The sequence below is a fragment of the Danio aesculapii genome, chromosome 13, assembly GCF_903798145.1.
Source record: "Danio aesculapii chromosome 13, fDanAes4.1, whole genome shotgun sequence".
Lineage (NCBI taxonomy): Eukaryota > Metazoa > Chordata > Actinopteri > Cypriniformes > Danionidae > Danio > Danio aesculapii.
The window spans coordinates 23,260,365-23,274,655 of NC_079447.1; the positions used below are offsets into that span (position 1 = coordinate 23,260,365).

General features: G+C 34.9%; 1 protein-coding gene across 1 annotated transcript in view; it reads right to left on the minus strand.

Moving 5' to 3' along the window:
- Positions 1-14,291, minus strand: part of spock2 (SPARC (osteonectin), cwcv and kazal like domains proteoglycan 2) — a 65,544-nt gene that overhangs the window by 32,802 nt on the left and 18,451 nt on the right. Inside the window, exon 2 of the mRNA XM_056471003.1 lies at positions 9,313-9,358. Within this exon, the coding sequence (XP_056326978.1) occupies positions 9,313-9,358 (46 nt within the window). The remainder of the gene's footprint in view (positions 1-9,312; positions 9,359-14,291) is intronic.

Below are 14,291 nucleotides of genomic sequence, written 5' to 3' on the forward strand. Positions count from 1 at the left end.
GAAGGAGTGCTATCCTGCTGAAGAATTTGCCCTCTCCTGTGGTTTGTAATGTAATGGGCAGCACAAATGTCTTGATACCTCAGGCTGTTGATGTTGCCATACACTCTGCAGATCTCTCACACACCCCCATACTGAATGCAACTACAAATCATGATTTTTTCTTCACCAAACTTGACTGATTTCTATGAGATCATTGGGTCCATGCAGGCTCCAATAGGTCTTCTGCAGTTTTTGTGATGATTGGGATGCAGTTCAACAGATGACTCATCAGAAAATCTACCTTCTGCCACTTTTGCAAATGATCAACTAGAAATCAAGTTATTATTTGCTGCTTTTACAATTGGGATTGACAACAAATCTTTTATCAGGTAGTGTACATACATATATCAGATGTTTTTCTGATATCAAAAGCAAGCAGTTTTATAGTATTATCTATTAAACAAACTGTACATGCTTAATGGGCCTGATAATAAAAATAATAAAAATACACTGATAATAAAAAAAGCATATTTTAATCACTGATCAGGATATCTGAGTCATGAATTAAATATTAGAATGAAAGTCCATGTGACCCTGATCTAAAGTAACTGGCCTCACAAAGATAAATGACATCATAAACTATATTTTTTTTAAATTGCAATGATATTTCAGAGTTTTACTGAACTTTAGATCAAATAATTTCAGCTCGGTGATCGAAACACTTTGTTTTATGCAATAATTATCTTTTTGACCTACTCTAAAACAAAATGATTTTTTTATTAAGCCCAAAGACATGAGCAAGTATATTATCACTGGTGCTTTGAGGAAACGTACTGACTGTACTGTAGATACATCATAGATGTGTGCGACAACCAGCTGTGCTGATAACTTGTAAAATGCAAATGCGTTCCTCATTAAAAAGGTAAGGACCGGTGCAACCTTCCAAGAAGCCACTGTAAATAAGGCTCTTTGGGAATTTGTTCTGCTTTGGTATCTGTTAGCTGTCTGCCTGCTGAAAATCGAAACATGGAGAGCAGATGCTCGTGAAATATCAGACTATAAATAAAATCTTACAAGGCCAATTAGACTTCAGCATCAAGTAAATAAGTGATATTATAAACTGTTTCTCCTACATGGCAGATTTATCTAATATAAACCAAATCATGCCACAACAAATGTGCACTTCATAAAATAATGTCTTTAATTATTTCAATTGAGTTTTTAGCAGCTCTTAAGAAATGCAGTGGATTATGACATTGTAAGATCAGTGAGCTCTTCCTTGTTTGTCTCTTTGAAGAAAGAGGATCTGCATTTGACTGATATCTGCACTGGCTGCTTTAAGTGGAAACATCATGTTTCTCAGGAAATGGAGGACTGGAACAAATCTCTTTTTACCACTGCCTCATTAATTATCTTATAAAGCAGACAAAATTCATCAAGTGAGGTAAGATGAATAGATTCTGCTTATTACAGAGAGTAAGACATTTTAAACAATGATGAGTGTGTTTGCATTGTATATGTGTACACTCTACTGTAAGTCTAAGAAGTTCACACAGAATCTGTTTTTGAATTCGACTACTCTTCAGTCTGAAAAAGAAACATGAAATAACAGAAAATAGAATGTTAATGTTAAATTTTCATTAAAAAATGACAGCTGTGGTTGACATCAGTGTACCATTAAAATATAGTGCAAAATAATCTAAATTTTATGCTATACTACCATATTTCATTAGTTTATACTGTTATCACAGCTATGTTTTGAAGTACTAACATTGACACATTATACCTTTGACAAAAACACAACTAAAAGCATGTGATGAAAAGAACATCACATGATGAACCAGTGCTCATCATAAACAGATTTACCACAAGAAGACACATACTAATATAATGAAGTTGTTCAGTGTCATTCACACAACTAAACACACCATGGTAACACACATAAAACTAAAGTAATGGAATAAATATTATTAAATTGTGATGTGAAAGTGCTTAACTGATAAGAAAAAAACAAACTTACAACAACAACAACAACAACAACAACAAACGAAAACATAGAAAGTTAATGGACTTCTGGGAAAGTCTATTATTGTATATATTAATGAAACTTACTGTTAACAAGGTTACGGATTTTTACTGGAGCATTTATTCATACAGTTAAGGTCAGAATTGTTAGCCCATCTGAATTATTAGCCCCGCTGTTATTTTTTTCCCCCAATTTCTGTTTAACAGAGGGAAGATTTTTTCAACACATTTCTAAACATTATATATTATATATAACATTATATTGTATATATATTGTATATAGTGTATTAGTGTATGTATATATATACACTTTTTTTTAATACTAGCATAATTACTCATGGTATGTACCATCATTTACATGACCTGCACAGATAATTATCATTATATAAATTTTAAACTAATACAAAATATGTGAATAAAAATCACTTAGTTAAACTGCAAAGTAAAGTTACATATCATAGTAAAGTTACTTAGCATAAAAAGTAGTAGGAGCAAAGGCTCCAATATAATCAAATTTAAAAGTCTAATTAAACAGACAAATCATAAGCTACATGCGATTTCTTTTAAAATACAGTTAAACTGTAATTATCGTGTATTTTTAACAATGATCCTTTGTTTTAAAAACATGCTGGAAGGAGTGTGTTAGACTATTGCAACTCACGTCTCACATCTCTTGCAGTGTCGGTGCATGACACACGCTTTCTAAAAACAGTGTTCAAGTTTAACTTTAGAAAAAAAAAAAGATCTCTAGATCTATATTCTCCATCCCACTGATCTGTGCATGGAATTTTAAACACTAAAATGCATTCTGTGTGAATGACCTTGAAGAAAATGTAAACGCTTTTTTTTCATTGATTGTTTAAAGGTTCTTTATCAGTATATTAATGCCTGGTTTGAACCTGATGAAGTATTTCTTTTTTTCTTGAATAGCATAGCTATGATCTGCTTCACCAATTGTTTCTGTGTATTAGCAGCACACTTCCAGTAACCAAACTTACAAGTAACATAAACAATCTGTATAGTTCCAATACTCTTCATGTATTAAGTATTTCAGGAAACTGAACTGTATGCTGTGTCCATGCAGTGAAGCATGAGTGGCGTTATGTTGCATCATCATTCACCTTTAATTCTGAGGCCATGCCCTTCCCCCTATCAGACATCTTCTCCTGCCTGTTTTAAGCTAAAACAGCATTGGAGTAAGGTTGGGCTGTTTACTGTCTCAGTTAAGAATTACTTTTCTAGCACAATCATTTAATAAATAAATTAATTAATTATTAATATTACTACTATATATTTTTTATTTATTTTTGCTTTGAATTTCAGATTGTGTTGTAACCATTTTACAGTATATATCATGCGTAACAACACCTTTCAGTAACGTACTTAAAAAAACAACACAGTTTTAGCAATTATGCATTACCCCATGTTTTGACTTTGGGGCCAAGCTTACTAAACAAGACAAATATGATTACATCCTGCTGGCAGTGCCCTCTTATGGACAATAGAGGCACCAGGAAGTTTGTTTTATGTCCTTAGACTTCACAACCCAACTCCCCTTGCATTCGTTATTGTCTAACTGTTATCAGTTGTTTGTTGTTATCCATTGCTCAATGCGTTATGAAGCCGTGGTCACATTGCACTATTCGCCCCAGAGACTTCCATTCATATGCATTTGAATGTGGCAAACCGGAAAACACACAGCTTGTGCGAAGTTTCCAACATAGGCTCATTCTGAAAACGTAGCCCTATATACATTTCTGGTGATCGCGGAGTCAATTGGTGCTTTTAAAAACCCCATTGGTTGGGTTTAGGGAGGGTCAGATCGATCAGTCAGGTCATTTAGTCAATCAAACCAGTCCAGTCGACAGAGGCCTCTGGTGGATTTACGTGATAACAACATGCGCGAATAGCACTAGCGAGAGAAATTTGAGATCTCAAAAAGCGTACACAGTGGCCTCTGGTGGATTTGAAAAAACAAAAACTACAAAAAAAATGTAGCTCCTGGGAAGTATTTGGCGCACTCCAGAAATGTATATAGAGGTACGTTTTCAGAATGAGCCTGGGTTGGACGTTTCGCAGTACGCTGCATTGCAAAGTTCAAGCTTGGTGTGACCAATCGAGACTAATGTGACCTCTCTGTACAGAAATTTAAAATATAGACCAATCGCTCGCTTTTTTTAAATGTCTAATCATCTTCTTTAATCCCGCCCCCTTTCACAGCCCTATACGACAGTATTTTGCATACTCAAACTCTAGTATGATCGCCATTAGTCTCTGTTTTATGTACCATTAGCTGGGTTTCCATCCTAACATGACAAATATTTTCAAAGTTCGCACATTTTAATCAAGCTGTTAGAGCAGCTGACTGTAATATTGGTAACCTATAGAAACAAACAGTAAACAAGGTACCATCAATGGAAACTGCTGATTAGTCGTGTGGGTGTAATGTTCGCTACATTAGAGTTTATTCACCAAATGCGTTTCCATCTCTCATTATTGGCATTAAATGTTTTTCAGATCTCCAAAACCACCTCAAGATAGTGTAAAAACATAAAAAGCATTTTCAAATGAATGGATTTTTATTTAAAAATTGGTGTTTCCATCACTCATTTCCCATAAGATACTTCAAAATGCGCATTAACTCATGGTTAGGGTGATGGAAACCTATACGCTGTCATTGCATTTGGATTTTGCTTTCTTTTGTTTTGCTGTGCATCCCCTCTTTTGAATTTCATTTAATAAACTCTTGTGTAGCTCGCAGCTCATAGCTCTCTTTGACACATTAAGCACAATAAATAGGTGCTTCTGTTAATAATATGGCACAAGACAAGTTTTGGGGGGCTTACATATTGGCCCAAATACTAATAAACTGACTGCAACAAATCTTAGTAATGCATGATTTATTTAAAACTCGCCTCCCATAAATTCTGTGTCTGAAACTGAAAGTCCAACAAATGCATATCCAATAACGTGAAATGAACATTAGCACTTATTTTCCGACGACATGTCTTGAGTAAACTTTCTAGCAGTAGTTTTAATGATAACAGAGGGTTTGCGGTGGCGTAAGCCGATAGAAAAGCTACAGTTAAAATACAATTAACAGTACTTTTTCCACTGATTTTCCTCTTACAAAATATGCCTTCCTTTCTTTATGCGATAAATACATTTGATTGGGTTTTGTTTGAATATTAATAATAGCACAAATGTGAATTCTTAAAAATTACATTTAGTATTAAATGTGTAAATTCCTGCTCTCCACCACCTTCGGCCAATGGATCTGACAATAATTCCCTAATTGTCACAAAGAATGAGTTCAACTAATGACTTTCATACAAAAGATTTGATGTGGGAGTAGTGCTGGCTACGCGAGAAGCTTTAGTAGCACCTCAAAAAAAAATGCACCATCGAGTTCATGGACCTCTGTTCTCGGACATATGAAGCTTAAGTGGATTTGTGCTTTGAAGGAACAAAGCCAGTGTCAGTCAGTGCTAAATCAAGCCTCCGGGGCTCTTACATGGCCTTCAGTGGAACTAGCAATTATCCATTAATTACATCCTGAGATATTTGCTAATGGACTCCTCCATTCTGAGGACTTCATTTCAACTGAAAAATCAAGACATAAATGTTCAAATATGCCCGGGCAGTCGCTCTACTCTAGGACAACGAGGAGGTGACCTCATCTCTTGTGTAAGCAATTAGCACTTGGCAGCCGGGAAGAAAAGTAGGGTTGTCTGCTGTGACAAACAGATGCAAACAACGGTCAAGCCTAACCACTACATCGAATAATAATTACAGTGCTTCAATGACACTGTAAGGGGTTTGTTTGAAAATGCTAAATATCAGAACAAATTAATTATATCATTTGCGCAGGCCAAAGTGCTAAACACACTGTCTGGAGTCAAACATTGGCCAAGTACACACAATGCAGCTACTATTTATGCATTTGTTATTGTTCTGTACACACATAGTTCAGTATAGGAGTGACAACAACCACATAGACAGTGGTTGTGGTAACTGCATTTACAATAATTATTTACAATCTATTCAAAAACTGATCTGCTAACGACACATTTACAATCACAGGGATAGGTCTTGACTCATAAGAGATTTTACTAGAAAAAAAAATTAAGCACATATTTAACTTAAACCTAAAATTTTTATTGTGGAAATAACTCTCATACCAAAACATTTCATCCTGCAGCTGCATACTTCATTACCTCCACTACCTGGATTGCTTTAGCCCAAAGACACTTAGCAAGCATGCTTATAATAGGTGGACATGGCAACACATCAAAAGCCCTCTCTGCAAAGCAGCTCCAAACAAACTAAACAGACACCTCTGTTGATGGTTCAAATCAAACAACGAAGCTTTGGTTGCACAGTATTCATGAAACTAATTAAATCAGTATCCATACACAAACTATATAACACTTTTGAAAATTCACTAATTTGCAGAGAATTTAAATTCAAAGTTTAAATTTAAATTCAAAATATTTTCAAAATGTTATTCTGTACTGTAATATCTTCCAATGACTTGCTAAAAGTAAAATCCATTCAAAATATATGATGGCACATTTGCATACTAAAGGCTTATGTACAACAGGATGATTTTCACTCAACACTGATCATGTTTGTTCTTGTGTATTTATCACGTAAACCTTTGCACTTCTATTAACTTCCTCTATAACAAGGCACAAACACCTGGTGAAAAGTTTGCAGGAAGAAGTTACAAGCCATGAAAGAAAATTATGTGAAATAAAATTCACCAATTTGATTTGGGCGAAATGTGAACAAATGTGAACGACATGTAAACAAAAACACCAATCTCAGTGGCTGACCAGTTTATAACGCAGGTGCATAAAATAAATAAATAAATAAAAATAGCCTGATGTTGTCTCCTAACTACACATGATGAGCCACTGCATCATGTGATAAACAGCATCATGTTATAGCAGCCTGATCTCACGAGAAAACGTACGTTTTTTACGTTTTGTCAGTTTAGTGGCTAATTCGTATGAATTCGTACGAGTTCAGTCGTACAAATTGTACGATTTTAAAAAGGAGGCGTGGCACCTGACCCCACCCCTAAATCCAACCGTCATTGGGGGATGAGCAAATCGTATTAAATTGTAAGAATTAGACCGTACGAATGAGATCGTACGAATTCATACGAATAAGCCACTAAATTAAAAATTAACGAATTGCTGTGAGATTGTGTTGGTTATAGAGAGTTTTTGTCCCAACCATCCATGACAACATCCTGAAAACTGTACTTCAGAAACAGTTTGTATTTCCGATGAAGACAATGATCATCTCAGGTGCTGATTAAAGGCTTTATTCAGTGTTAAATTATGTATTTGAATACCATCTTACATGACATTTATTACTGTAAGCAGAAGCAGATCATGTACTTCAAATCTTGAGAATAAAATAACCAGCAAACATATAGTTAGAAAACGAATGTTAGAATAGTGACAAACAAGCAAATATCAGTCACTTGTACTTTTAATAATGTTAAAGAGGTTTGATATGTATTAAAAGTGCAGTATGTAAGTTTGACACCCAGTGGTTGAACTAGGTATTGCAGTCCTGGATCAAAACAAATGCAAGTGCAGGTTGTCAGATTGAGGACACCAACAGGAGCGCCTGACTATCGAGTCTAACAGCTGATTTAAACTGTGTTCTAAATAAAAGCAACAGCATACGATAGAAGGAATATTTTTATATTAAAAGGAGTTTTTGTCCAAACAATCACCTTGAATTTATATTTAGAAATGGTATAAATTTTTTGGCAGTTGATGACATGATCACCTCAGATACACCTCAAGTGGTTTATTCAGTGTTAAATACTAATAATGTGAGTTTGAATGCCATTTTACATGACATTTATTGCCATACTACTGAAAGCAGCAACCGATAGTTTACCTCAGATCTTGAAAATAAAACAAACCGTTTGAAATTGAACTTTAGAACTGCGACTTAAAACCAACACAATGATTCAGCATGTACATTTAATAATGTTAAAGATGTTTCATATGTATTAATTAGATCATAAACCTTACCATTTCGTGAGTGAGCGCATATTCTGTGCTTCTGAAAGGCTGTATTTAAATTTTTGTCGTGTTTCGTCTGGTGCAAACAGCCAAATTGCTTATCACTGCAAATCTTGTCATGTAGCGTGTTGTTAATACACGGGGTTACAATGTAATCTACTCACTTAATGTTTACATTCGTAATATTTACATTATTCACAAATCAATAACCTCATGTGGAACTCTGAATCCGGGTCTCATTTCGGAGTCTGCTACTGTCCACCGGGGGTCGGATTTCGGTCACAGATACATGTTTTGAGAACCTTCATGACTGAATTAATAAAATAGGCTGTTTTCCACCAAGGCAACACGGTGTGCTGAAATATAATTGGCTAAATTGGCATTGGGGGGTTAAATGACCAAAACAAAGACAGTGTTCCGGCACGGAAAACACATTTTCAAAGCAGAATATCTGACTTCAGCATTGTTTTTCAGATAAACAAGAATGTTCACTTAGCATGTTTCTTAAATATCTGCAAACATATTATGGTATTTTAATGCTTTAGAAGAGTCAAAAACTTACATGCAGCACCTTTAATTAGATTATAAACTTTACCATTTCTTTTATGAGTCCACTATTCTGATCTTTGGAATGGCTCTGGTATTTCAACTTATCTGTTGTGTCACATTTTGTGCGCAATAGCCAAATTGCTTATTGCCATTATCTTGTTGTGTCGCATGTTGTTAGGATGTGTTTTTTTTTTTATTTTTCAATTATGCTTTTACTCTTGGTAATTGGTGCATTCATTGGTATGGGCACTCACATTAGTGCCTTTGTTTAGTCATAAGTTGTTTAACATCAATGATAAGAGCAAGTGAAAATCTTCCCAATGTGCACAGCCCTTAAGTGCTCTTTCTTACAATTATTTGCATTGTTAATTGTGATTTGTCTTCTTTCCTCAATTTAATTGCATACTGAATTGAGATTGGTCCTGACTTATTTGGATAAACTACAGTAACTGTGCTGATTCTTGCTTGAATCTAACAGAAAAGAAGATGCATGGTGAACGTCATGACATTTGTACAAAAACAAAACTTAAAAAGCCTGGATTCAGTTCCTCTGTGAATGCAAATTTATTCTGAACATTTTTCCTAATCTAAAAAGAGAATAAACAATCCTATTGTTTGGTATTTCATGCGATTTTGATCACTTGGCTAAATGTTAATTAATGAATGCTATAATATAACACTATTAGTAATACTGAAGATCACTTACTTTCATTCGAGCCTTGATTTTCATCCCATGATCTGATGTAATCATCCTGACAGAAATGAAAAAGAAGTCAAACAGTCAAATGAGCGGCAAGGAATGAACTTTAAACCTTCAGTCAACAATAATACTTCTACCACGGTTACATCTATTAATAAACGAAACTTAAACATACAACACTAAGATTATGAAAAGCCATGGAAAAGCACTAATGGAAAAAAGGAGGGATGGAAATTTAAAGAAGGAAAATTCTGAGAGATAACAAGACACGCTTGAATGAAATGTCAAGCAGAGATGCATACGCAACTTTGACTGCATTAAAAAGTAGGCTACGGCTTTGACAGAGAATATTAGATGAAGCATTTTAAAAAAGACATCAAACACAAGCAAAGTCATGATACAGCACTACTGACCTCCACTTCCTGGTGAAATGTGAGAAGGATGAATCAAAGACAAAAGAGAAGGAGACAGTTAGAGGAGAACGATGCATCTCCAAGGAGCAACCATCAAGAAAAAAAGACATGCTACAAATGCTGGAAAACATCTATTTGCCTCCTGAGTGAAACTTTAAATGCATCTGTTATATTCCCACTTGTGTCTTTAAGAAAAAAGGCAGTTGCTTTAAGATAATTATACACTTGGTCCTCACGTACAGCTCTCTGACTAATAATAATAACCTTTTTTGTAAAGTTCAAAAGCTTATTAGTGTCATCAGCGGTAATATATCATTGCAGCTGTAAAGAGGAGGTGAAATTGCATATTGATCGAATCTGGCTTTGTCAGCTACGAGGGTGCAATACATTATTTTTTTTCTGCAGCAAATGTTTAAATTATAAGCAAAGTGGTGATTTATCATTTCAGAAGTGTTATGTTGCACTAAATAAAAGTTACACTTATTTAATAGGTCCACTTTAGCAATATGTGCCATAAATGAGCCAGAATTACTAAACAGGGGATATTAGTGCAGTTTAATAAAGGCGCAGATGGAAGTGGAAAGTTTTCCAAGTGACCTAGTGTCAATGTGTGAATTAAAGAAAGAAACACTTATTTTTAACTCACTTTCATAATTGACCAATGCAGTGAATAATCTAACCATACACTCTCAGAAATAAAAGTACGAGAGCTGTCACTGGCGTGGTTCCATTTACACATTTGTACCTAAAGGGTCCCTAAAGATACCTTAAGGATACAAATTGGTACCTAGAAAGTACAAAAGTGTCCATCCATCCATCCATCCATCCATCCATCCATCCATCCATCCATCCATCTATCTATCTCAGTTATCAGCGATCTAGCCCATACAAACCGCTGGAGAATCACAAATCTACCAGCAAAAGAACTACATATCCAGTCATGCACCAATTACACACCTGGCCTAAATCCCCATAATTGCAAACAGACACAGGTGAAGCTGTTCAGGACTAATTACACAGACTAATTATACACCTCTCAAACACACACACTTTGCTGAGTCTTGTTATACTGTCTTTGTGAACATTGTTATGTGGTTTCCCTTGTCTTGCATGCCATGTTTTGACCCTCGTCTTGTTTGTTTGTGTACATTGCCTGCCTTTTGACCATCCACCTGTTTTATGACCATTAATCTGTTTGCTCCTGATTGTGACTGTTGCTTTCCTGACCATTCTCAATAAACCTGCGTTTGGATCCACAACTTCTTTGTCAGCGTCCCCACTTTGCATCTATCTATCTACTTATGTGGTCAGTTTGCTCAGTAGCTCACTTTGTAATGTATTGTACTAGATATTTTCCTATTAATGTTGCTTCAGAAAAGGAATATCCTACAAATAAAACAAAATGTAGTAAGGACAGCCACATAAATCTGCATCCAGGCCCTTTTCAGTGCTAATGTTTACTGTGGATCTAGTAAATTCTCATGGTATTGTTTTTATACAAAAAGAGTGTTTACACTGGCACAAGTTGATAATAAATCTGGCCTATTTGACACAAACCTATCAAAACCATTGAAAAACTGATGGCTCAAACTAGAGCTGCACAATATATTGTTTCAGAATTGATATTGCAATGTGATCATTCGCAATATTCCCATCGCGGATGTACGCTATATTGAGTCTGTATAATTATGACATATAATAAAATATCTAATATAATAATAATAAAAGTGTTTTTGAGGCCTGTGACTGTAAGGGCTTAAAAGCATTCAGGCCAAAAACATTTTACCGATTTTAATTGTTTATAAAATGAAGACTATGCAGTATCGTTTTACATTTGATTCTTCAACTACTGTACACCTGAATACTACACAGTTCGACTCCTCGGAAAAAAAATCAAACGCTGTTTATTTAATTTGTATCTTTTTCTTTATTGTATTTACAGTATCTATGCTTGTAGGTTGTTTCTTATATTTTATGCATATGCACTCCGCTACATAACCATCCCAATCAATCTAAAATGATAAATTCTTTCCAAATAGTTATTCCACACTTCTAGTGAAATTGTTTTCATATCACAATATATATCGCAGAATTAGGGCTGGGCCGATAAATGAAATTATATAGAATCACGATAAAATTTGTCAATAACAATGAAAAGCTCTGGATTTTTCCTCTATATTGATCTAAGAGCCAATCACACAGCAGAAGTGTGCAACAATGAGAATCTAAAAGTGTGTTGATATTACAAATGTACCAAACTTTCGGCCAAAATTGCCATTTATTGGACGCTCTAATATTTGTGAATTCAGTCATTGTTGGGGTACTCTTTTAGATCTGGAAGCATTAACAACTTATATTGAAATATATATTGTTATCGTTTAATATGGAAAATAATTATTGAGATTGCATTTTTGCCATATCGCCCATCCCTACGCAGAATAAAAAAAATATTGCAATGTTAGACTTTTCCAATATCGTGCAGCCCTAGCTCAAACTTTACTGCTGCTCTGCAACAATTTGGACAACACTGTTAATTTTCCCATATTAAATGATTTAAATCTGTTTTTGCTGTGTGGCGTACTAAGACATCGTATGTCGATATCAATAAACATCAAATGTGTGTTGAAACCTCTTGAATATATTTTTTATCATTACTTTATGCAAATCGAAGGAGCCATGCATGCAAACACAACCCTAAATCCTTTAGACATGCACTTTTAAGAAGAGAGAGTTGTATACTCAGTGAGCGTGAAGCATGTGGAAAATATAGTGTCACATCAATGTGTTCCCCCTCTCTGAAAAGATGCAAGGATGAATCAGAGCAGAGAAATACTGCCATTGCTAACCGAAATATTGCCACAACATTCCATCTAATTTTGTATGACCACCATCAAAACACATAACCATCACTAAGATTTCTCAAAACCTTAAAAGGCTTAAAAAGACTTCAAGCATGAAAAAAATCTTGTTTTTTTCAGCATAAAATAATCCTTCAGACTTCATAAGCAATAGCCATGACACAAACAAGCCATTTGTACAAACTTTATTTTGTAGCAAAATCTATGCAAAATAAATTCAACAAAGATATAGATTGCTGTTTTGCAACTTATGTCTTTCAAATGTATATGTTATCATTCCAAATCAATTCCTTAATGGAGAAAATATACTGGATTTTTAATTCTGGAACACTTTAGGCAAGAGTGGATCAACCAATGGTGGCATGGTGACTCAGTGGTTAGCACTGTAGCCTCACAGCAGGAAGACCAATGAAAGAAGGAGAGCTAAACCAGGCTAAACTTGTTTGAAAATATTCATTATTTTTACACATGCTGCTTATTATACACATTGTCTACTGAAACTACAATGGTCAGGGCAGACACAACAGCATTCAATTAGGTTCATTTCCAATTCTGAAAAGAACACATACAGGGAATTGATATTACTATAATATTAGAGGCCGAAAGTTTACTTCTTTTATCAAGTTTACACTTAAGTAATTTTTTTAATAATGAGAATATTGTTATTTAAATAGAATATTCATATTTGGAATAAAAATATTTGGCTTATTCTAAGAAAACATGATCAAATAATCAACTAAACATAAAATTAAATGCAAAAAATTGAACTTTGTTTCATATCAAAAGTAAAGAATCACAACGTGATTTTTTTATACAAATTTCAGGAGGAGCACGTGCAGATGTTTTGACAAGTTCAACTCATTATTGACAATCATTCCTTTATCCTATCATCATAAGACCAAACCACTATAAATAATCAAGCTCCATTCCATACCTCCATTATCTCTCGACATTCAGCATCCCTCCACTACCCCAACTCCACACATTTTAGATCCGATTTCTACTTAATCAGGGGCGAGTATACAAATTTGAGGCCAGGCTAAACATGGACCCCTATCTCTATGCTTCACAACAAGGGGAATGACACCAGTTAGGGTGTCATCAGAGCCATCTGCCCATCTGGCATTTCTGTGTGGAGTTTGCATGTTCTTCCCGTTTTCGGGTGGGTTTCTTCTGGGTGCCCCGGTTTCCCCCACAGTACAAAGACAAGCGCTATAGGTGAATTGGGTAAACAAAATTGGCTGTAGTGTATGAGTGTGTGTGAATGCGAGAGTGTATGGGTGTTCTGGGCATCTGCTGCATAAAACATATTCCAGAATTAATAGCTGGCGGTTCATTCCACAGTGGCGACGCCTGATAAATAAGGGACTAAGGTAAAAGAAAATGAATGAATGAATAAATGTTTATTTATCAACAGAAAAAAAAGCATAGAAAAACAAAGATTCTTCTAATTTAACAATCAATATAATTTCTCCAAAATGAGAATCAATTAATATCAATATTTTTAACCCAGCCATATGAACAACGGACTAATTGGTAGTGAATCTTCAAACTATCAACCTAACATGTCAGTTCAAAATGTGATCACATGCGGATACGGAAACAATACAAGAGCACAGCGACATTTTCAAGTCAGCAGCACTTGAGAGCAGAATCTGAGAAGCAGTCATCCACATATGAGCGTCTCCTGTATAAATGCAGTCAGCTACTCTTT